Source organism: Neolamprologus brichardi, chromosome 7 (assembly GCF_056152115.1).
Source record: "Neolamprologus brichardi isolate AB-2024 chromosome 7, ASM5615211v1, whole genome shotgun sequence".
NCBI lineage: Eukaryota > Metazoa > Chordata > Actinopteri > Cichliformes > Cichlidae > Neolamprologus > Neolamprologus brichardi.
Window position 1 is genome coordinate 8733358 of NC_142110.1, and position 26116 is coordinate 8759473.

General features: G+C 42.7%; 1 protein-coding gene across 1 annotated transcript; it reads right to left on the reverse strand.

Moving 5' to 3' along the window:
- Window positions 1–511: 511 nt before the first annotated feature.
- LOC148101955 (liprin-beta-1-like) lies at window positions 512–25608 on the reverse strand. Its single transcript, XM_087843032.1, has 16 exons — window positions 25454–25608; window positions 25163–25195; window positions 23399–23455; window positions 23245–23310; window positions 23050–23125; window positions 22520–22620; window positions 22160–22251; window positions 20631–20808; window positions 18963–19044; window positions 8978–9183; window positions 8090–8179; window positions 7055–7168; window positions 6646–6777; window positions 5798–5890; window positions 711–772; window positions 512–596 (listed from the first exon to the last, which is right to left on the reverse strand). The coding sequence occupies exons 9-15, from the start codon at window positions 19024–19026 to the stop codon at window positions 752–754; spliced, it is 720 nt and encodes a 239-aa protein (XP_087699158.1). The 5' UTR covers window positions 19027–19044; window positions 20631–20808; window positions 22160–22251; window positions 22520–22620; window positions 23050–23125; window positions 23245–23310; window positions 23399–23455; window positions 25163–25195; window positions 25454–25608; the 3' UTR covers window positions 512–596; window positions 711–751.
- Between the last annotated feature and the right edge of the window lie 508 nt (window positions 25609–26116).

Consider the following 26116-nt stretch of genomic DNA (forward strand, 5'->3'; position numbering starts at 1 on the left):
TTATAGTCCGACACAGGCAACCGCATGCCACATGACTGAGACGCACCGACCAAGTTTGAGACCGACCCGTGGCCCTTTGCTGCATCTCCTCTCCCTCTCCACAAACCTCATCTGGGCTTTTCCCTCTCAGTTGTTCAGCATCCGTGCCTTCTTGTTTTTCGGACTCCACAGACGGAGGGCTAGCTCGGACTGTGGCCCATCCATCACCAGAACTCTCAACGTGCTCATTATCATTTGTCTTTGTTTCTGTAATGGACCAAAATATAAAATCAAATTATTTAACACATGATCCTGTTCACAAGATGTAGGAAGTAGCTCAAAAGTTTTCGCACACAAAACTATACAAACAACAAGGGGAAAAGGCAAGCAACCCAGGGATAGCTGAAGGGTCTGTGTGGCAGCTAAAGCTTAAAATGCATTATTTTAGCACATCATTAATGTCAGTTTTTAAATGCTGTGAATCAAATTTTATGTAAATTTGTCAAAATACTTAAATTTTTAAAATTGTAACCTTTCTTTCCCTGCACGGACATCACCATGTCTTGTACTTTCTTGTACCGCAGCAGTGACTGTTTCAGTTCTTCAATTTTACGATCCTGCAAAGGAAAAGGTAATGAAAAAGAAAAATGAGGTCAGTTTATCCCCCCCCCCGGAGCAGCTTTGGGTAGCTGGGATGTGATACACGGTGAATCCTAGTTGGTCACATGTACCTTTTCTTCATTTGCTGCCATCAAAGACTCCACTGCCTTCTTCATCCTCTGGACTTCCACATCTAGAGAGGAGAGAAAAAGATTAATGAAAGAGTTCCTGGTGTGAAGTTTGAGGGTGTTAAAATGTGAGGATATGTAAAATTTAAACATACAGGATGCAACATTACAGGCTGTCAGTCCAGCAACATCACGGCCACACTGCTTTTTAGAAACCAAACGTACACACAGTGTTGGTGTGAGCGGGTGTTTTACATGTTAACCTTTGCTCAAACATTTCCACTTTTCAACACACTGACACACACTCTGATAGCGGTCCCTTTCAGTACTTGTGTATTTTGGCATACCTCAGCCTTTTCTACCAGTTTCCCTTCTTTCTTCACAGCCACCCTTTCACTGAGAACATTTCTGATACTTTAGAAAACAGATGGATGAACAGAACTTTTTTTGTCCTCCACTTGTTCAGTTTCCTAATTTTTTTACACTGCAAATTATGCTTATATCTCTCAAACTGTTATTGTTGGCAGTAGGGATGCACCGATACCGATACTGGTATCGGGTATCAGGGGCCGATACTGTAAAATGTGTGTGTACTCATACTCGTAAAAGTTAACCGATACCATGAACCGATACCAACTTATTTCATTAATCAGAGGGAGGCTTGTCATTTCTGTTGTAGTTTTTTAGATTGGCCACTAGGGGGCCAATTATTATTTTATTTATTATTTATTTTATAATTTTTTATATTTTATTATTTATTTAATAAGAATTATTTTGTTTGTTTGTTTACAATATGGACACTCTGCAATAATTTAAAAGTTTATTTTATTCGCAAACCTAATTTGTATTTATTTTATTCCAAACAGAAGTGTTTATTTATTATTCTGAAAGCTCGAGACAGTGCCAATAGTTCAGTGATATTTTGTAAAATTACAAAGTGGAGACTCTGCAATAATTTAACAGAAGTGCTTATTTTTCACTTGAAATTTTTTTGTGGTCATTTTTATTAAGATTTTATTTTTTATCGGCAGGGAATATAATAAAACCTGTCTTCCAATTAATTGTATTTGTGTGTGTGTGTGTGTGTGTGTGGTAGAAGTATCGTTTTTTTGTACTCTGTATCGGCAAGTACTCAGATCCAAGTATCGGTTTGAAAAAATTGGTATCGTTGCATCCCTAGTTGGCAGTGAAACAAAAGGCCAAAACTTTGAGATAAATCTACTCAAGGATGACTACAAACAAAGAAAATCCTTCTTCTGGAGTGAACCTGATAGAAAAGCTGCAGAATGACCTCAAGAAACTCATTTATACTGAAACATTTTGAGAATCTGGCTGAGCAGAAGCAGTCCTAAGGATAAACTGTCTGTTAAACATTAAACTGGTCTGGTCTACAGCTACAAATGTTTATTCAAGGTTACTTCTACCCAAGAAAAGTTTGACTAGTTATTAAACTCGGGGGCCTCGCTTATTTTTCCTCACCTGCACTGTAAATGTTTAAAAGGTATGCTCAAGACATGAAGGTAGCTTGTGTTTTTGCTTTAGTCAATAGGATTCTTAAAATGGACACTTGTAATTTGTACTTCAATATAGAGAATCATGGAGAGTGCGTGTGCTGTGCATGAAAAATGAAACTGTTCTATACAGATGAATGTAGAGTATAGTATATATAACTGATGGGAAAGTGGACATTTATTAAGACAGCTGTACATGAAAGAAACTGAAAAGCACAACAGCAGGACAGGTTAGCAGGGTGCACACACACGCACACACAGGTTGCTGGTGAAGAGAGGTAGGTGATTAACGTTGGAAGACATGAGTCAGAAGGTGGAGTAAGCAGTCTGAAGGGTCACAACAAACAGTTCATTCTTCATTCCTGCTAACAACACAAGGCAAACTGTTCTTGTTGCTGTTGTAGCCGGGCATTAAAAACTCAGTGACAAGATTCGTGCCATTAAAAAAAAAAAGTTGAGATGTGGCGCGCTGTGGTCGGGTACTAGCACTGCAACTGGTTATAATGGACAAGCAGAGTTCAGATGGCTCATGCTCGTTCATGCAAATAGGGGTGGAGGTGAGTGCAATAATAAAATCACGGACATAAAAACCCCCCTTATGTTTTTCTTTCAGCCTCTTTCTAAGAGTTTCATCTGGATGAGAGACTAAACAGGACAAGAAATTATAAAATTGGTGCCTAGTAAATGCAGACTTAAGGAAGTGGTGTTTCTGATTGCACTTGACTTAACCATGCATTACAGCAAAATGCAGTAATGCGTGGTCAAGTAAATTATTTGCAAAAATACATACATTTTTGAGCGTGAAAACAGAATCTAACCAGATTTAATCGTTTTATGCCTCAAAAATTAAAAAGAAGAAGAAGAAGAGGTGCCAAAGGGAGAGGTCAAAAAACCATAATCATACAGCAAGCACAACAGTCATCCTGGGAAAAGCCGACCTTCATCGCCTGGAGTTTGTGCTCTTTCCTCTGTTTCTCATACTGCATCTGGCCCATTTTGATTTTCAGGCTAGAAAGTTTGGCCATTAGTGACTAGCAGTAAAGAGACAAGCCACGGAAAGAAGAAGAAAACAGAAATGGGAAGGAGAGAAGATAAAAAGAGATCAAGAAATGTTGAATATCTAAATTTCCAGGAAAATGACCACTAAAGCAGATTAAAAGTAGGCACCGCAACAAACAACAAAACCCCCAAAGCTACACGCAGTTACTACATGCAGTTCAAGAAGCATACGATAGAAAACATCCAAAGCAATCATCTGGAAAATTCTAGTAAGCAGAGTCCCTCCTTCACCTTTTCTAACGTCAGCATATAAAAGGGTGGTGGCAGTCTGATAGTCAGCTGGCCTTCACCTAGTTTAGTTTAGCTTTTTGTGTTCTTGGTTAACTTCTCTTTTCAAACTGTAAAACAAACAATTTTCTTGTCTGTGTTGTAACAATTAAGGGTCCATTTGATATTTGAACTCGTTTCCTTTTGCAACCAAAACCTAAATTCACAGCATTCAAACAGCCATGAGAATCTCTGAATGAGAAGGAAAAAAAATCCTAAATAACACGAAAAAATCTTAGATGTTGTTAATGGAATTGGATTAAGAGGCAAAAGGGTGACAAACTCTTTGTGACCAGGAGAGAGGAAAAAAACATGGTGGTTAGTAATCCCCCAGCCTCTGACTGACCACCTTCAAAGCAATTGCATCAGTTACCTGGCAGAAGGCAATTTGACTCAAAATAACTGAACTCCTTCTCAGACAATTTGGTAAAGGTTTGTCAATATGTCATCTAATTCATAACACCCCATTACACTGCAATCAATCAGAGTCACTGTTCCAGTGAGTGCAAATCATCTATGATGAGCCTTTTTGCAATAGAGGACTCAAGTCAGTGGCTGCATTGTGGTTATATCCCACATAAAAAGGAAGGCTGCTGAGCACCAGTGTCATTTTGAAGAAGTTGAATCACCATCCTGCAGCAGTGTGGCACCATTTGTGGAGGAACTTTGAAATTTCTGTTTCAAATTTATGATGTTCTGGCTGGACCCTGAATATAAATACATTTTTGATGCAAAATTCTGTGTACGTAGACAGCAACAGATTGGCCACATATGTCAACAGATTTGCAACTTTTGCAGATTAATCACAAACACATTGCAAGTACAAAAAAATTCCAAAAAGTTAGAACTCCTATGGACAGAAAGTCCATAGGAGGTGTAGAAGTGGCAGAAGCTTTTCGTTTCAGTGGTCGCAGAATCTCCTCTCTGCTTTTCAAAGATGATGTGATTAAGCTGGCTTTATCAGATGATGGCCTCCAGCTCACACTAGAGCAGTTTGGAGCAGAGTGTGAAGCAGTGGGAATGAGAATCAGCACTTCCAAATCTGAGGCCATTGTTCTCAGGCGGAAAAGGGTGGAATGCCCACTCTGGGTCAGGGATGAATTCCTGCCCCAAGTTGAGGAGTTTAAGTATCTCGGGGTCTTGTTCATGAGGGAGGAGAGAATTGAGTGGGAGATCGAAAGATAGATTGGTGCTCTGGGTGCAGTGACGCGGATGCTGTGCGGGTCCATTGTAGTGAAGAGAGAGCTGAGCGTGAATGTAAAGCTCTCAATTTACCGGTCGGTGTACGTCCCATCTATGGTCACGAACTTTGGGTAGTGACTGAAAGAACGAGATTGCAGATACAAGGGGCAGAAAAATTAGCTTTTACTGAGTGGCTGGCCTCTTCTTAGAGATAAGGTGAGGAGTTCAGCCATCCGGGAGACACTTAGATTAGAGCCGCTGCTCCTCCATGTTGAAAGGAGCCAGTTGAGGTGGCTTGGGCATCTGACTAGGATCTCTCCTGGGCGCCTCCTGGGTGAGACATCCACCACCTTGAGGAGGTCCCAGGGCAGATGCAGGACATGCTGGAGACATATCTCTCAGCTGGCCTGGGAACACCTTGGTATTTCCCTGAAAAAGCTGGAGGAGTTAGCCAGGGAGAGGGAGGTCTGGGCTTCTCTGCTTAGGCTGCTGCTCCAATAGTGTAACAGAGCCCCGGATAAACGAAAGAAAACATAGATGGATGGATGAATAGATTGCATTCAGTTTCCCCCCTCCCCTTCAGATTTTACACAGCATCTGAACTTTTTAGGAATTAGGGTTGTAAATGCCAACTCAACCCCATTTCAATTTAAAACCGACACTGTATTATCACCATTTTGATCCATCAAAGCCGCTCTGCAAATACCAGCTGACTGAGTGATCACAGTCCTCGTCCACATCTGCAAAGGAACCATTTCCAAGGCAACAAGATCCAAATGCTCATTGCATAGTTGCAAAAATTCTGGCTGTGCTGTGGTCTCAAACCACTGTTTTCCCTACTGTGACTACAGAATAATACTATACAAATAGCAGCTGAAATGGTTGCATGAATAACTTTATCCAGGTAACAAGAGATGTACAGATATTATATTTTTTTAAAGGGCATAAAAGAACATTTCAGCTGTTAAGTATTGACTTTAAACAGAATGGTGGATTTTGGCTGTTTAAAAAAGGGTAAAACTAGTCCTTAAGATACATACACAGCCAGTAAAGTGCTCTGGGATGACTCACCTTAGTGGATTTAAGTTTCTTTTCATACTGTAGTTTTTCAGTCTCCAGTTCAGTCAGTCTGTACCGCAGCTCATTAATTTCAAGAATCAAATCCTGACAAAAGAAACAAAGAACAGGTCACACCTTAAATACTGAAGGATAATTCCCCCCCCCCCACACACACACACACACACACATTTTTTTGTCCTCTAGATAAAAATTTAACTCTAAGATTCCAAAATGAAATTTAAGTGAATCATTTTAACATCTCATTAACTGCTTCCATCTTGCAAATGTGACTTGTATCAGCAAAAAGTTCTATAAAGTGACTACAAATGCATTTGAAAGCAGCAAATCAGTGCTTCCAAGCAGCAGCAGTGACAAAATGAGGGGAAGCTGCTTGTAGAAAAGAAGTGATTTATGTGCTGTGAGGCGGAACACGGACAGCAGCTTTTTGTTCCAGCGGGGTGGAAAAGATGGCCGCGCTGCTACAACAAGACCATGACATGTTTGAAAGCTTTCCAGACATTCTGCTCGGTCTATCTGGGAAGCAGAGAGCTTCCCATCTCTAGTAAACAAATGACTGACAACATCTTTATAAAAATCTTGTCTAATAAAGTAACAAAAAAAAATCCAATTAATATTACAATAATGTGGGTATACTGTCAATGGCTAGTTTAGCAAATACTAACAAGGAATAAAAATGACTTTGAGACTGATAATAAGACGGGATCCTCTCTCCCCGAGATTTAGGACAAAATAAATGAGTGTTTCATTATTGTTGAGCCTGTGTGTGTCTGTGTGTGTGTGTCTGTGTGCGTTAAGTGAGATAGAAAAGAAACATTCAGAAACAAAGAGGATTAGTTCACCTCGCTGTCCCTAAATCCGTCATCAAAGTCAAGCCTCTCTTTTTTCATACTGTTGAGTTTCAGCTTAAGGTTGGACACTTCAGACATAAGCTCAAGCTTCTGAGTCTCCAGAGTAGTTCTACACAGAAGCTCCTGTAATAACAAACAAATAATCTGTGTAAACAACACTGGTAGTACAGGAATTATTGTGTAAAGGTGGAGACACAAAAAGTCATTTGCAAAGCCTCAATGAGTAACAGTTTTAACAAGACGCCCCTGTTACACCCACTTATAAACTTAGCACAGCAGTGCACACAGTAGATGTTTACTTGACAGGAGGGTGTGAACTCAGCTCTTCCAGTTGAGAGTCAGCACCACCCAAACTTTCCCGTCCTCAGAGTGTAAGACAAACACACAAACACACACAGACCTGTTGCAGCATCTCCTCTGTGGCGTTGAGCTTCTCCCTGTGCTCATCCAAACACAAGTCCAGATCCCGAATCTTCTCCCCCTGAGCCTCAACCTGGTCTGTCAGTACACTCACCTGCATGAACACAAGGTAACACATTTTTAGAAAGGACAGCAAAGCCTGATATTAAACAAACCAAGGGCCAAGTTATTAAAGAACATGATGAGCCAAAGTTATCAGTTCCACTCTTTGTACTATTATAGATTTTTAAGAGTTTCAAGTCAGAAGAGAAATCTCTCTTAGTACGTCAGGGGTGGCGGCAGCTTTAGAATCATGCAATCAACATATACAGATACCCTGCTCCTAAAAACAGTGAGGGAGAGAACTAAACAAATCTGATCACAGTTCAAGTGCAATAAATCTTTTGCATGTGGGGCAGAAACACGAGCAAGCTTTGAAACCTCCAGTTAGGTTTTACAATGTTTCAGTTCCTTTCCAGATCCTGGAGAGTCCACCTGTAGCTACCCATAAATTATACAAACACTGGCTAATAATTACATTAGTAACCATTTGCCACCCCAGGGAAATTCTTTAAAAATCAACAAACAAAAATGAATTCAATAATAAAGCATTATGTGAACTATTATTCAGAAATTTGCGGTTTCTTGACGTTTTCAGAGCAGCAGCAGATTTATTGAGTTTATTAAGGACGTCAGGCTGTGCTCCATTTTCACCTTTTAACTCTGCGTTGGTTTAAGTACTAGGAGTATTTTCTTAAGTAAAACAATATTTATCAGTAAGTGTTTTTTGTGTGTCAAACCCCTGACTTAATTTTTAGAGCTTCAAGCATTCTTTCAATGCTTGATGTTGCTAGGTTACAAAAATGGTTTTCTCGCCCGCCATTGTTTACAGTGTTGATAACGCAAGTCCTGCCCCTTCTTGTTTTTGACTGGTCGATGAGAGGGAGAAGTAACATCGATGAGCTTCACAGGACTTTTACAGAAAATAGACGGTGGAGGAGATGGTAAAATTATGGAATTACTGCTAGACAGGTACCTGAAGCACAAGAGACTCCTTATCAGTCTCTAGTCGTGAAAGCCTCTCCTGGTAGTGGTCACCTCCACCCAATGAAATGTGTCCGTTAGACTGGGGAGAGAAAAATAAATTATTAGAAGAACTCTTTAATGTCTACTAATGTTCTCAGCTGAAATTCTTCACATCAAAGTGCCTGAGCAGCTACACCACTTCACCCTGCACAAATAAAACCTTACATGGTTGAAATGGAGAGCTCACATTCAGACTGCTGTACACAGAGTGGGTTACAGTATTACACAAAAACTCTCACTGGCCTGCAGCCAGTCACTGCTCTGATTCACAAGAAGTCTGTGCGTTTCTTGCTGCACATCAACTGTGACACCAATACAGCTAATCCATCTTGGATTCCATGGGAACCCAGCAGTACAGGACAATTGTTCTGCGTTTTCGCTTAGCAAACAAGCCATTTGTGGACTTGGATACAAGACTGTTTGCCCACACTGTTCTGTATTAATACAGCTTTAATTTGGCACACGCAACAATCAGAATCAAACCAGCTGTGCTACAGTTTGTTTGAAGGACGTCATGCCCAGCCATCACAGGAGAAACTCCTTCCATGATTTTTTGATTTATTATTAGTCCTTTATTTATCCAGGTAAAAAAATCTCATTGAGATTAAAAATCTAATTTCCAAGAGAGATCTGGCAAGATTACACAACTTGCACCGATTTCAAAAACAGAAAATGCAACACGAGCGCTACAACGGTTTACCCTGAGGCTACACTTTTCTGGATGGCAGAAGAGCAAAAAGTGGTCTGTTTGCTTTAATTTCTAAAGACCTGCTAATAAACTTTATCTCTTTCCATGAATCCAACTGATATTTCTAACATCCACAAGTAAGGGTCTTACCATGTGACCGTGGAGCCACTCAACAAAGCTGTCAGCTGTGGAGTCGGGGATCTGGCATCGTAGACTCTCCCTTTCCTCCGAGTCCATCAACTCTAGGACACTTCTTAGGTCTTCCAAAAGGTGAAGCGCTCGCAAACTACCCATAAAAGGTGACGTAGGCGACTGGCAGTCAAACAAACCATTGGAGTAGTCTATAGCTTTGGAACCTGAGACAAAAGAATCACAACAGGAATAAATATGAGGATAAAATTAGTCCAGAGACAGACTGCAGTGTCATCTTATGCTGCATGTGATGTTTGTTGACAAGCTTTAGTGAGTAAAAGTTCTCATCTGCTAGATTACAGAGGACATCAATCATTTTGTGGCTCAGGCACTAACAGTAATTGAAGAACACAATATAATTTTCCAAAATGTTGGGATGCTGTGTAAAATGTAATCACATTATTTAAAGCCAACACTGAATACACAATTTATAAAAATGTTGAAACTGAATAACTGTCATTAAAAGAAAAAGCGTATGTTAAAAAAAAAAAAGTGTATTTCATAAAGGTTGGAACATGTTTACCACTGTGTTGCATCACCTCCTTTTTTAAGCAACATTTTAAGCCTTCTGATGAGGACACAAAAGGCTGGCAAAGTCACAAATGTTCCATCCTTACAACAGGTTTGCCTCTCCTTTCTGGACCCTTCTTATAGACCTTTGCTACTTTAATTAAAGTAGAATCTGGTTTGGCATAATCTTGCTAACATAATCAAAGATCTTAAAGACATTGTCTGGATGGCAGAACACATTACAATTATGCTGCAGCATCGATAGCACCTTTACAGATTTGCATGTTACCCATGTCACAAGCACTAATACACCTCGTCACATCAATACTGATTGATCAGACTAAAGAACTTTTTTTTCTCTCGACTTTTCACCAGTTCATGTCAAATGATGTCATGCCAAGTCATTTGTGTTATATATATGTAAGGCAGTGACTGGAATAGGTCACAAGGTGTCGCTGTTGAGCTGCATATACATTGTAAATTTTAGCAATTTTGACCATTTGTCCTCTGCAGGACACCGTAGTTCAGAGTTCTTGTTCGCGCGGGCGCCATCTTTGTTCAGTGTTTACTGTGATTTGCAAAGGTAAGCACTGTCAGAGGTGTACTGCATTGGTTTTTTGTTTAAAAATAAGTGTTCCACTGTGTAAAATGGCGGTTTGCTAAGCATATATTGTGTTTGTTGGGAGGTTCATGTATTGTCTGATGAGAGTATGAGCAGTTTGTGTGCATGTTTCATTTGGTAATATCTGCCGCGATTTCGGGCTACATTCCCGCTAGTTAGCAGAGCACTCATTCGGGAAAAGTAATGCAAGATGAAGCATTAGCTTTCCAGCTACAGTTTGCTGGTAGTCCAGCTATGTTAGTTTTGTCTCATACACATTCCTGAGACCGAGGAATTTTGTAAAGACATGATTATTTTTGCTTAATGTGTTTTTTATATATTTGTTGTTGTCTTTTACTATGTCGATAATCACGCAGTGTTTACTGTGATTTGCAAAGGGCCAGCAGCAGAGTTGGAGTGGTGCTTGCCCCAGCATCTGAATAAACGGCGCGGTCCGAGCCACAAATTGAACGCCTGTGTCCGACTGGTCTCTCTACTGTGCACCCCAATCCAACACAAACTTACACAACGCAGAGTCCGGGGTGTAGGGAGGCCCCTGCACTGGTTGGGTTACATCTTTGGTGCCGTGACCCGGATTTGTGGCACTTCGAGACCGGAGAGAAAGCAATGCCGACACCCCCAGCTACGCTGCTGCAGTAAGAGGTGTTGCCGTCTGACGGGGTACTGAACTAAGTATATAACTGCCTGTGCAGCTGTATTACTGGGACTTTCACCTCCCCAGGCGTATCCTTTGAAAGTGAAATCTTGGGGTGGTTTCATTTGAGGGTTTTCTGTCATTGAAAAAAAAAAAAAAAAAAGACTCAGAGACTTGAATTGTAGTGAGAATGTTAACTGATGTTCCCTGTCTATAATGATAATCATCAAATGCGGTTAAGAAATTGCTTCTGATTTGTGTCATTCACAACCTCTGTGTTGAAGATAGTTGTTTAACTGCACTCTGAGTTTAATGCTGTTTTTTTTTGTGAATTCTTTTTTGCGTTATGAGATGATAGTTGTCATACATCTGTGTTGTGTTCTATTTTACTAGAAATAGATTGTACTTACTCACACTGAAAAGCATACAACCCACATACATTTTTTGGTGCAGCTAAATTGGAAATACAGGACAGTGAAAATGATGAGAGACTATGCAGACACTCCGAAGAGGGCACAGCCTCACCTTTTGAATGAAGGGGCAACAGCTAGCGTCCGTACAGTGGACCAACAGTCATCAGTGAAGTCGAAGCTGGTCACCCAGTTCCCCAGCTTCACTGGCCAGCGGCTACAGTATCACACCCCAATCAGGGACCTCACCGACTCTGGGCTGGGCACACAACAGACCCCACCACCAACCATGCTTTCACCCCAGACTGATCTTGGCGTGGCTCCAGCTCATGCCCCACCACTGCCAGCCTATGGAGGCCAAATGCAGGTGCCCTCACACCTATCTGAAATTCGCCCAAGTTCAGTGCCAGCCAATCAGACAAGCCAGTCCAACCACAGCCCTCTAACTACAGCCCCTCCAGTGTTTCAGCCAGATGTACAGATAACTATGCCCCCTGCTTTTTCTCCTCAGGCCAGTGTCCATGCTACACCGGCACCCCATGTTGCCTCATATCCCAACTACCCAGCGGTGCAAAGTACTCAGCAGCCCACCCTGAACCAATCATTTAACACTCCTTACCCAACGATGACCGTTCCATTCAGCTCCCAAGCATACACCAGCCATCTGTATTCCACACCTGCCCCCCAAGCCACCATGCCAAGCCCCCTAACAGTGCAGGGAGTGGGCATAATGAATAATCGTTCTGCAGCCGAGCAGACCCTTGAAAGTTCAAAGCATGGGCTGACCCCCCGTTTGCCCCGCATGCCACTAGCTGCTGTCCATGACTCTCGAGCTCCCCTCCACTCATCTGCTATAAGCTCCAACACTGTCATGCCCCCTATTGTGAATATGACCCATGGAGGTTTTATAGCCCCACCCGGCACCCATGCCTCAATGCACGTACCAACCTCTGCTTTAGACCCCCAAGTTAGTGGACACCCTGGTATACCCCCCCAGCAGGTGCATACCTCTTTAAGTGCTCCTGGCGGGGCTGCAGCCAACGCTAACCCCCCACTAGCTGCCTACGGTGGTTTTATACAGACTCACCAAGTGAAAAATGTCCAAGCCTTCACTGGCAGTGCTGACAGCAAGGTCCTTGTAGAGGACTGGATTCGTGACATGCAGTATCTTCTTGAGGCAATAGAGCTCCCGATTCACCTACGCTTTTCCACGGTGGTGCGTCACCTAACTGGTGAAGCCCGAAAGCTGGTCCTGAATCTACCTCTCCATGTCCAAACACCTGAAAGGGCATTCGAAGAACTGAGAGCAGAGTACGGCGACACACAGAGCTCCTCAGATCTACTAGCGGACTTCTATGAGCGTGTTCAGAGGTCTGGGGAGTCTGCCTGTTCATATGCTATAGCACTGGAGGCAACACTGCGAGCTGTGGAAGAAAACCAAAGAGGAGGCAAGCCTTTCCCTGACCGTGACAGTAAACTCACCCGGCAGTTCATACGGGGGATTAATGATGAAGATGTGTATGCGAGGATCTCGCCAATGAAGCCCCGGCTTTTGAGTTTCCGTGAGCTGCAGGCTGAGCTCCGAAATTTAGCAACAGAAACAAAGAGATTCCAGCCTCAAAACAAGTCAAAGAAAACTTATGCCCAGGTACAAGTGGCATCAGAGTGTAGTGTGAATGTGAAGGCAGAAAAGGCTAAACATTCCTCAGAGTGGTCAGAGCTAGCAGAGATGGTCAAGAAATTAGCATTGAGCCAGGAGGAGCAGATGGCCAAGTTGACCCACCTTGAATCGAGAATTGATGCTCCATCCTCTGCCACTCCACTGAGAGTCCGACCACCTCCTGGGGCTGCAACCCCAATGTCAGTGGTCACATGCTACCGGTGTGGGAAGCAAGGACATATAGCCCGGGTTTGCAGAGCAGTGCTCCCAGGGCCTGATCAGACATGGGCACGCGATCCTCAGCCTGTGACCCCCATGGAGGGAAACACTTACTCAGCTCAGCCTTTAAACTGATAAAGCCCATGGTCGCCGGGGCAACCATGGGTGAGCAGCAAGTCCCCACAGTGCAGGTGAACAAAGGTGACGGAGGAGAGAGCACTCCCCTAGTTGGTCCCAGGAATGAGGGAGAGGTGGAAGTCAACGGAATGAAGTGCAGGGCACTCATCGACTCTGGCTCCCAGATAACCAGTATTACGCATCAGTACTGGCGCAGCCACCCCACCCTCCATAAACAAAAGCTACAACCTTCTAAGATACCTATAGAAGGTGCAGGGGGCCAGAGTGTCACCTACCATGGTGTGCTACGCATCGACCTGAAATTGTTGGGGAGAGAGTTTAAGGGTGTGCCCGCTTTTGTTGTCACTAACACAGAGTACCGCTCCTCTGTTCCTCTGCTTGTAGGAACTAATGTCCTCCGTGCCTCCAGAAGCCACCTCCAGGCAACCTACGGCTTGCAGTTCCTTCTCCAGGTCAAGGAGACTCATCCGGAGTGGTACACCTCCCTGCTGGAGATTGAGAGCACTGAACAGTGTGATGTGGATGACACAGTGGGCCCTGTTGTTTACACTGGTCGTAAGGTACACATTCAAGCTGGGAAAGAGATGGATTTAATGTGCAAAATAAAAGCTGGACCACAAAGAAAGACTTATACAGTCTTAATTGAAGGCCATCCCTCCCTGCAGCTCAGCCAAGACATCCTGGTCGCCAGAGTTCTTGCTGATGTAAAGAAAGGATGTGCCCCGGTAAGAGTGATGAACCTCTCCCAGCATGCTATCACTATCAAGCCTCACACGCATCTGGCCAAGGCATCTCTGGTGGAAAGTATTGTGGACTTTTCAGACAGGATGCAGGGCAGTCATCACATTCGCGGAGGCAGAGAAGCATGCCTGGGTATGGACCACGTTGTGGCAAGCCAGGAAGTGGATTTAAGTGGCGCAGACGTCGAAAACGAGCACCAGCGTTCCCTTCTTAAAGAGCTGGTGGAAAGGAACGTAGGTGTGTTCTCACAGCACCCCCTGGATTATGGCCATACAAAGACTGTGCAGCATGAAATCCCTCTGGTCGACTCTAAGCCATTTCGACTGCCTTACCGTAAGATCCCCCCATCACAGTGGCAGGATGTGAGAAGGTTGCTGACAGAAATGGAGGCAGCAGGCGTTATCAGGCCCAGCAAAAGTCCATATGCTTCACCTGTCGTGATCGTAACCAAGAAAGATGGATCACTAAGGCTGTGTATTGACTATAGGAAACTGAACTCCTGCAGCACGAGAGATGCTTTTCCTCTCCCCAGAATAGAGGAAGCTCTGGAGGCTCTAGGGCAGGCAAGATACTTCTCCACCCTTGACCTCACTTCTGGTTATTGGCAGGTAGAGGTGGCGGAGCATGACAAACACAAGACGGCATTCAGCACCCCTATGGGGCTGTTTGAAGCAAATCGGATGCCCTTTGGACTCCAGAATGCTCCCTCCACCTTTCAGAGACTCATGACCTGCTGCTTTGGCGACCTGAACTTCACCCACCTCCTAATCTATCTTGATGATCTCATTATATTCTCCAAAACCTTTGATGACCATCTGGAAAGACTGCAGCTGGTGTTCGATCGGCTTCGGGAGCATGGCTTGAAGTTAAAGCCTTCTAAATGCCAGCTAGTGAGAAAGGAGGTTCAGTATTTGGGTCACTTAGTGTCTGCTGAGGGGATCCGGACAGACCCAGAAAAGATCAGCAGGGTGAAAAACTGGGTGAGGCCCACAAACCGCAAAGAAGTGTTGCAATTCCTGGGATTTGCTGGATACTACAGGCGGTATGTAAGTGGGTACTCTACCCTAGCTGCTCCCCTGTACCGCCTAACTGCTGGTGACCCCAGGAAGAAAAAGAGAGGGGGAAAGAAAAGTCTGGCCACCGATCCACCCTTTATGTGGACAGATGAATGCGAGAAGGCATTTAAGACCCTAAAAGAAAGGCTGACAAGCGCTCCAGTGCTGGGATATCCTGACTATAGCTTGCCTTTCGTTCTGCAGACGGACGCCTCAGGGGAGGGTCTGGGCGCCGTTCTAGCTCAGGTCCAAGGGGGAGCTGAGAGGGTCATAGCCTTCGCCAGCAGAGGTTTGAGCCCAGCAGAGACAAGGTATCCTGCACACAAACTTGAGTTCCTTGCTCTCAAATGGGCGGTCACAGACAAATTCTACGACCACCTCTATGGGCGTAGGTTCTCTGTCCAGACAGACAATAACCCTCTCAAGTATGTTATGTCCTCAGCAAAGCTGGATGCCACAGGCCAGCGGTGGGTGTCTAGGCTGGCTGCTTTCGATTTCGATGTCCAGTATCGGAGGGGACAGAGCAACACAAACGCTGACGCCCTCTCTCGCATGTCTAACCAGGAGGTCATGCACATCCTACAGACATGCCCTCAGTGGGTGGGTGTCGATGAACAGGGGCATGGTGTGACACAGGCTACCCAGGATATTCAAAGCCTCACTGGCCATGGCACGCCTGCAGGGGAGGAACTGGAACTCGGGCCCCCTACATCCACTGAGCCTTACAGGGATGTGGGGATGGAATCCCTGCCCACCATGACCAAACAGGAGATCCGTGCAGGGCAGAAAAAAGACCTTGTTATTGGCCCTGTCTTGCACTATAAGAGTATGAACCAGAAGCCAAGCCGCAGTGAGCGAATGAGTGCTGAAGGGCACGTGCGCCTTCTCTTAAAGGAGTGGAGAAGGTTAGTGGTAAGGGATGGCATCCTGTACCGCTGCGTCCAAGACAGCCAAAGGGGAGTAGTTGAGCAATTGGTGCTACCAGAGGATTTGCGTATATCAGTCAAGACTGCTCTCCACGATGACTCAGGCCACCTTGGTTTTGAGAGGACATTGCACATGATAAGGGAGAGATTTTATTGGCCACGGATGTTTCAGGAAATCAAGGCTTGGTGCGAGCAATGTGAGAGGTGCTGCCTTAGGAAAACTCCAACCGCAGGGGTCAGGGCCCCCCTGGTCAGTATCCACAGCAGTGCCCCCTTGGAGCTAGTTTGTGTGGATTTCTTGACTCTTGAGAAATCAAAAGGTGGTATCGAAAATGTCCTTGTTGTCACTGACCATTTCTCACGCTATGCACAGTGGCTAAGGTGCTGTATAGAAACTTTTTCTGTCGGTTTGGCTTCCCAGCAAAATTGCATGCAGACCAAGGGCGTAATTTTGAAAGTGCTGTGGTGAAGGAGCTTTGTAAATGCACCGGCATCACTAAGACCCACACCACGCCCTATCACCCACAGGGCAACGGGACAACTGAACGGTTTAACCGCACCCTCATGAACATGCTGGGGACGCTAGAACCTCACCTGAAGCCCCGGTGGCACGAATATGTGGATGCAATGACACACGCCTACAACTGCACCCGCCATGATTCAACAGGGTACACACCATACTACTTGATGTTTGGCAGGCATCCACGGCTCCCTGTCGACTTGGTTTTTGGGCTGTCAACCACTAATGGGTCGGGGGGATATAGCGAGTATGTCCAGACCCTGCATGACTGCTTGTCACAGGCTTATGCACAGGCTAATCAGGCCTCTCGCCAGGCTAAGGGTCACCAGAAAAGATACTATGACCGACAAGCAAAGAGTCAAAGCTTCAGCCCGGGTGACAGAGTCCTTGTTAAAGTGTGTCATGTGGAGGGGCGAAGCAAACTCGGAGACAAGTGGGAGTCATGTCCATACATTGTGGTGAAGAAACAGCCAGACATGCCGGTGTATGTGGTGCGATCGGAAAATGGTGATACAGAGAGAGTGGTCCACCGCAACCTACTCACACAGTGTATGTTTCTTCCAGTGGAGCAGGTGGGAGAGGAGGCAAGGGAGGAAATGGAGCTCGATGTGGAGGAGGTGCATAGAGGAGAGATTGAGGATGTAGAGGACAGTGGAGAGCAGGCTGGTGAAGTAATCAGACACGAGGAAGAGTCGGACACGATCGAGGACTGGGAGGCTGATAGCCTGGAAGGAGGTGGGGAGGGAGTTTCAGCTGAAGCAGCAAATGGATCACTTGCCCCCACAGGACCACGGGAAAAGGACACAGGGGCAGGACAAGAGAGTGAAGATTGGAGGGGGAATGAAACTGCCAGGGTCACCCACTCACCTCCCAGACCAAGTGAACCAAGGAGGAACTTGCCGAGGAGTCGGCATCCCCCAAAGAGACTGACTTATGGGTCGAGAGTTAACGAACCAGAGGCGGATCAAAAGAAGATAGAAAGGGGATGGAAGCTGTGGCAGAGGGCCAAAGCAAGGAGGGCTGCAGGAAACACGTAGGATGACACAGCCAGTGTACCCATACTAATAGGATACACACATAGACATTTTCGCATTACACTGCACATCTTCCCACACCGTTATTCTTTTATACATAGTGAGACTGTTTTGTTTTGTTTTGTTTGATGACTGGGACGCCATCACTTAAAGGAGAGGCGGATGTAAGGCAGTGACTGGAATAGGTCACAAGGTGTCGCTGTTGAGCTGCATATACATTGTAAATTTTAGCAATTTTGACCATTTGTCCTCTGCAGGACACCGTAGTTCAGAGTTCTTGTTCGCGCGGGCGCCATCTTTGTTCAGTGTTTACTGTGATTTGCAAAGGTAAGCACTGTCAGAGGTGTACTGCATTGGTTTTTTGTTTAAAAATAAGTGTTCCACTGTGTAAAATGGCGGTTTGCTAAGCATATATTGTGTTTGTTGGGAGGTTCATGTATTGTCTGATGAGAGTATGAGCAGTTTGTGTGCATGTTTCATTTGGTAATATCTGCCGCGATTTCGGGCTACATTCCCGCTAGTTAGCAGAGCACTCATTCGGGAAAAGTAATGCAAGATGAAGCATTAGCTTTCCAGCTACAGTTTGCTGGTAGTCCAGCTATGTTAGTTTTGTCTCATACACATTCCTGAGACCGAGGAATTTTGTAAAGACATGATTATTTTTGCTTAATGTGTTTTTTATATATTTGTTGTTGTCTTTTACTATGTCGATAATCACGCAGTGTTTACTGTGATTTGCAAAGGGCCAGCAGCAGAGTTGGAGTGGTGCTTGCCCCAGCATCTGAATAAACGGCGCGGTCCGAGCCACAAATTGAACGCCTGTGTCCGACTGGTCTCTCTACTGTGCACCCCAATCCAACACAAACTTACACAACGCAGAGTCCGGGGTGTAGGGAGGCCCCTGCACTGGTTGGGTTACATATATATACATACACACACAAATACCAGCATTGTAACATTACTCTGAACAGGTGAACAGACATCTGGGCATAGACCCACTGAGGGGGGAAGGGATATGGAGAGAAATGTAATGCATATAGGTGACTGAATGAGATTTACATAGGTAAAAAAAAGAAAAAAAGAAGGGACGACCCCCCCCCCCCCCCCAAAAAAAAAAATGATGCTATGAGATTGACCTTCACTTGGATTCTTTTATTGGTAAAGACTGACAAATACATGGGGTGGGGCATTAACTTTTCCCAGCTTTTAAAAGGGGTAGAAAAAGTTTAAGAACCACTGGTTTAGAGTTACACAGACTCAAAGTGCAAAGAATAAAGGCTAGATGGAGCACAAGATATCACATGACAGCTTGAATGTCAGCTGTGCAACAAGCCATAACAAGACACCAGATAAGGGCTTATCAATGTTGACTCAACCTGGAAGACCTGCAGAGACTTTGTTGCTTTAGGCTTTCACAAGTACTAAAAGTCATGGTAAAATATTGCGCTGATACTTTTTAACGGGAGAGGTTTACCTGCTATAATTCCATCCATCTGCTCAAGAGCAGCAGCCAACATGTCGCTGGCATCAGACATCATCTTCAGTCACTGACAAACCTATAAAGACCAATAAAACCAGTTTAAAGGGTTAGCCCCGAAACACAGTAAATGTTTTAAAACTATTTTTTAAACTACAGTTCAGTTCACATTTCAACTTACAGGTTACAGATTTTTTTTTTTTTTCCCAAACATGTCTGCTCATTTGCTCATGCACATAAAATAAACTTTTATTGTTATGTATTTCCAGTTCACTCTTGAGCAGGATGATCTTTGAATGTTACAGCTTTAACCAGACATACATTTTTAAAAACTTGTTTAAGCCACAAAAAACAAAACGAAACAAAATAAAATTTCCTGATTAGCAGAGGCAAATCAAAATTGTGAGATACCCAGTTGGGATAATGATTACAAATTTTGACTTATGGATGGCAGCAAAGTGGCAGAAACCTAGCGCACCGTAGTGCTGGAAGATAAAAATTGTGTTTTGCTAAGAATTTTGATTTCGATCTCATGTTATGCATATTTTGATATGCCAGTTGTTTAATATTAAATTAAACCAATATCTAAAACACTGGTGTTCTGAATGTCCTATCAACAGGACAGTGGGAACTTTGTTTGGATTGAAATAAAGATGCATTTCCGTGTCCCAGTCTTTACATTTGCCCAAACAACACAGCAGTCCCTTTCTCTTCTGATGTTCGAAAGACCCTGCTGTATATTTGTACATGTTTAAGCATGCAAATAGAGATGTTCATGTGCACACAAACATCCACTGACACCTCTTCTTTATTCAGCTACCTTCAATCCTGGGAGTGCCCAGCACTGGGACGTTCCACCAGTTTCAGACTTTATGGAAACCACCCACAGACTGAGCACTGTTATTTAAGCATTTCTGTAGTCACAGTTTCCATTATGTGTAAAAGAAGCACGTACTAAAACACAAGACTCGACACAACACACAGCAGACTGAGAGGAGATGAGCACCCAGCATGCCACTGGTCCACAGTAAAGTGCTGGGTGGTTTCCAACAGTAAAATCCTGAATGTGTGTAAAGATGCTTCTCTCAGTAACAACAGTAGCTGCTTACTACACATTTTGCAAAAGACCTGACATTTAGAAATGGCAGGGCAGAATTCGAGCATTTTACAATGTTTCCATGGAAGGACGAGGGCTGGTATACAAATATTTCTGCACATATATCCATAAATATTTCATGCCTGTGTGTGTAGACACCCCGAAAAAACAATTGCAACCCATTAGAAACCCTGCAAGGGATGACCTTTGAATGGTTGTCAGCTAAAATCTAAACTAAACTGACTAATTGATTAATTATACAAATCATACTAGTTTATATAAGAATTTGGTTTGCTAATAAGCAGCACGAATTCAAAAGTCAATATAATTTAGAAGCTAGAACTAAGAAATAGTTGACATAATATCAGCTACAGTAATGTGCAGGGGTACTAATGTACATTTTTTATTTAATTACACTCTCTTGTTAACACAATTATAACATCAGAGCCATCTTTGGATCCTTGGTTAACATCCTTGCAAGCTTTGATTCGGCTGCTGTTCACAGTATACTGCTCAGTGCATGGTTAAGCTGCTCAATTAACACTTTGACAAAGTTGGATTTCACTCACTTTGCTTTTGCAGGCAGAAAAGCAGTTTAGAAATTAGTAAATTAGAACAGCTTTTGCACGCTGGCCGAAGGATCAGGTGTGCGACTGGCTGCAGGAGCAGGGTCTTGGTCTTTATGTAAACATGGCTCGCGTGTGGATCTCCTCTGGACAGACGCTGCTACAGGCCTCGCAGCTGGACCTGGAGAGGGTGCGATGAAGCAGAAGAATTTAATAAATTTACCAACACTGGAAGAAAAGCATTCCTGCCCTGAACTTCCTGTGCAGTAACTGGGGAATGTTGTGTGTTTAATCCAAACTTGTGGATGTTTAGGAGCTGGGCATCAAACAGCCACTGCACAGAAAGAAGCTCCAGCTGGCTCTTCAGGCCCTCGGCTCAGAAGAGGAGGACAATAAGGGAAAGCTGGACTACAACTGGGTGACAACTAAGTACCAGCTGCTAGTCGAAGATATGAGTCTGCTGGTCTGTTTTTTATGTTTGTGATGTTTTCATCAGAATTGTGAACATCACAGCAGATGCCTTTGTGTGAAAGTAACTGAGAATAAAACAAAAAAACATGAAGGAGATTTTTCTGCCTGGATTTTTATAGCAGACAACCTTAAAAAGATTCTGCAATTTTGCATAATTTTAAAAAGTTTTAGTTTCTTCAGTATTGAACAGCAGAAATTAGGCTTTCTTGTCCGAGGTCATTTAAGTAAAAAAAAGAAAAAAAAAAGACAGCGGCCGACAGCGCTGTAAAAAATGGTAGACTTGTGGGTAATAAGCAAATGAATAATGCAGAAAACAGAGATTTGAGATGGGTGTTTGAAGTAGAGAGAGAGAGAGAGAGAGAGAGAGAGAGAGAGAGAGAGAGAGAGAGAGAGAGACGTAAACACAGAGCGGACCCGACGCATCAGAATCGGTGAGCTCCGACAGCGTGTCCGTGTACAGGCCATCAGGTGAGAAAGCCGAGAAAGAGAAAGCTGATTCTGATGCATCGAGTCCGCTCTGTGTTTACGTCTTTGTGTGGAATCCGTGTACCTGCTCTCATTTGCTGTTTGGTGGTTGTTGAATTAGTTTTGTGAGCTTTAATCTGAGAATCTGGCGTTTCTGGCAAAACACAGTTCTATTTAAAAGTCGTTTCAGGATTTAATGAATCGATATCGCTTTATTCAAGCTACTCACCTCTCTCTATCCACCTGCACTTTCAACTGGACCACGGCCAATCAGAGAGGTCCCGCCCCTGACTATCTCTGAATGGTTTAGTCCACGATAGGGGCATACTGTGTGTCTGTTGTTGACCACAGAGAGTTGCAGAGATTTTTTTTTGTTACCCGAAGAGTTGGTCACACTGGTGTGACCAAATATTTTTTTTAGTTGCACCACTGAAAAATTTGGTCGTATTTGTGACCAAATTAGTCGCACTCTAGAGCCCTGAATGGTCATCAAACATTTTACTGATATATACTGAGATGCCAAAACTCATCATTAAGGGTCCAGGTGAGGCTCTTCAGGGGGAAAAAGTTAAAATGAGAGTGCTATGGTTACGTGCCTGGATCCAGGGGACATTCGTTGAGTTTTGAAAACTCCATGGGCGTCTTTCCCGTGAGAATGCAATTCGAGCTTCGCAGCATGATGGGCATCCTGAGAAAAGCAGAGTTATCTTCATTAATAAAATATGAATATTGCTTCAGTGTTGTTATAAAGCAGAATACGTCAGCACAAATGAGTGAAGAAGGTCAGTTTATCAGCAAACAAAGCTTAAAAATCACAAAAGCTAAATCTTTTTTTAGCACTTGTTGGCTTACTGAGCTTTGCTGGAGAGGTTTTAAATTTGTAGATTTGATATAAATGTAACATAAATATGTCTGCATCACAGAAAAGAAGCAGGGGAGGGGGAAAAAAAAGATACCTTCCAATGGGCAGCGCATTGCGAATTATCCTCTGACTGCCACGGGTGTACTCTATATCCACTGTGATGGGCGCAGAGTAGGTCATATCTCTGAGACGACACTTTGGGATGAAACGGATGACTCTCAGCTATATCTCATCATCTTTAAAGGAAAGTATTGGAGGTGTAGGCACTCAAATATAAGTAACAAAAATAATTAATTAAGAAATACCTCTGAGGGCTACAACTAAATGCCAGCTGAGTCTAGAGATGCCTGAGTGAGACATGTTCCCTCTGTATTTAATGTGTGATTATCTGTCCAAAGTGTAGAGAATTAATGTGCAATGATATATATAAATATATATATATATATATATATATATATATATATAGATATATATATATATATATATATATATATATATATATATATATATATTTTAACTCATTTAAAGCTGTGTTTTTGATTACTCAAAGGCTTTATTCAACTTTAATTAAACCACAGTAAACAATGGTTCATATTTAACAGCAGAAACACATGCTACTCTCACCTCGTGGGGAGAGACTGGTCTGGTTACATTGAAGCTTTCTTCCACATCCGGCATGCCAACATAGATATTGAGGTATCTGCAAATATTTAAAAATCCATTATTTCCTCTTTTAATAAAAAACAAAACAAAAAAACAACTTGTTGTGCATGTCTGCAGTGTTAAGGTCAGTGATGGTGGATGCACACAGTGACTTACTTGAGGTACCACATTGGATCAGCATCACTTGTGATTTTCTCATTTGCCTTCATAATTTTTTTTGATCTAGAAGAAGAACAAATGAGACATTGATGCTCAAAATCCAAATGTACATGAAAAAGCAGCAACAGACAAAGAAATGCTCATGTTTTACCTCTACATTAATGAAATAGTTGAATGAGTCGATGTGCTGCTTTACCAAACCTTTCACCTTCAAAACACACATGATACACATGTTTACTCTCCCAAATAATATTACTCACACAGATGTAGACCCACCAACTGTTCTGTCATCATCACACAGGAGGATACTTTGATATTTGATGACAAAGAAAAGTAATTTAAAGAAGGTCCATGACTTAAAACTTTGACAGGGTAAAAGAACAAGACACGCTGTACGCGGTATATTTGGTCATTATGGCAATATTTCATTATTTCATGGCCATACTGGACTCAAATGTTTCACTTTTTACTAAATGTATTTCTTTGGCCAAAAATATCTTGCTAAGGAATCAGAAGAAAAATGACCAGATAACCACATCAATAAGCTTACCAAAACTGCTTTATGTAACTTAAAAAATATAAGATTAGAAAATCCCTATCTCAAACTGACTGTGAGAAATTGGACATCAGGGGAGGTTAGTTTATTGCAGCGCTCTAGTTTCAGGACTCCCCAAATTATCAGTTGGATTTCCCTTACTCATTTAAAATCTAGCCTTGGAATCCTTACAGGTACACAGAAATCACAAAGCTTTTGATGATTTGGTACCCAGTACAGACATCTCAGGTCATCAGTTTCAGATCTGTTCTCAAAATCGTATCTTAGTGTGTTGAGGGTACTTTCAGATATTCTGGCTCTGTTCCTTGGAGCAGGCTGCTGACCTAGGATCAGTTACATCTCTGTGTACATTGAAAAACAGACTCAAAACCTTTTAAGCCGCACAGGCCCACAGCTAATAGATGCTGTTGTTTTATTTAATTGTTTTTAATGCCTTAAGACATCATAAACCTACAAAGGGTTTTTTTCAGCTGTCATGTAATTCTGTATAAATAAGCATTCTGTAAAATATGTAAAATTTCTGTATAGCTGTATATCTCATATTTCTGTATAGTTTTTTTAATTTCATATTTCTGTATAGATTTTCATATTTATATCCTGTTCATAGCCTGTACATAGCTTGTACTCACTACAGCCTGTACATATTTATAGTTATAGCATATTCATAACATACCTTCATACCGTGTACATTATGACATACCATAATAGATCCATTTCTGTAATATACATACATATCTATATTATTGCTAATAAATATTTGTAATACATCTATATTATGGCTAAAGCACTTCTTGATGGATGCAAACTGCATTTCGTTGCCTTGTACCTGTGACATGTGCAGTGACAATAAAGTTGAATTCTATTCTATTCTATGTAATGACCTGTACTATTTAAATAAACATGTCATTGTTATTGTTTGACTGCTTTGGAGTGATAGGAAGGCAACAGTAAGTCAAATTACTACTACACCACTACACGAAACTGAGGCTACATTTTGCACAGACTCAGCAATATAAGATTGGAAAAAGGTTTTCTGGTCTAATGAGTTTTGATTTCAGAATTTGGTGTGAACATCATGAAAGCATGGGGCTGCTGGTTGGGGGACATTATCTTCTCACACTTCAGTCCCCAGTTGACTAAGCACCATTTAAACACCAAGGCTTGCTGAGGATTGGTGCTGACCACAGTATGGCTGCTTCCAGCAGGGTAACGCACCATCTCACAGAGCTCAGATCACCTCAAACTGTTTTTATAAACATGACAGCACACTATTATAGTTTCTACCATACTTTAAACATATTTTAATCAAGCAGCATTAAAATTTAGTAAAAGTGTGTAAGGGCTGGTGTGTTCTGTTACCTTCAGGAAGGCTGGTAACAACTTCCATTTTTCCTGTTAAAAAGGGAAAAAGAGCAAATAAACAACAAGTCCGTTTTTATTCATAACGCGAAAACTATTCAAACTGTGTACATACTTATGCACTTTCTCCAAATTGTACACTAGAAAAAATATCTGTCAGAAACAACAAACTGGGACACAGGACGTTCCCCTTCACTCTGCATCTCTATGAGCTAACAGCCTCCACGCTAGCGTTAGCATCTCTGTGCTCGTGCTGCTACACTTTCGGTCCTTTCCAGTCTTCATACTCACAGCTACGGTGTTGACAGGAGCCGCCAGCTCCTGTGGAGTCATGTCGCTAAACTGTCCTCCCAGGACCTCCATGGTTTACTCCACTGCTTACTCCACTGCTTAACAGCAAACACACAAAAACCTGTACCAACTGTCAGTGTTGATATCTTGCAAGCGTGACTCCTTTGTGTTGCACTCTAAAACGTCCGTACGACCGGAACCAAGAAAAGCGTTCCGATTCTGTAACTCAAAAGGACTGTATCGTTCTACTTTTTAAAAATTACCTCATATAATATTGTATTGTAACGCACAGTTACTCACGATTGCGTCACAAAAAAGTAACTGTGCGATGCAAAAAACAGTACAATGAGACTTTAAAATGTTTTCTGTCTTATTGGATTCATTTATTTAATCTAAGTTCATATTCTCTCTGATCTCGCACTCTCGTGTTTTCTTTAATGAACTACTGTGATAAAATTTTAAGAGAAATGAATGGCACGTGGTTCATTAGACTTAAGTCAGATGTCTTGCTCTAGAAGTGACATCTCCAGTTTCATTATTCACTGATGACTCCTCTACTTCAGTGCACATCAGTGCATTGAAAATATTTTGAAACCACCATTACTAAAATTTAAAAACGAACTTAACCTTGACTTCATTAATATCAATCTAGTTAACACAAAA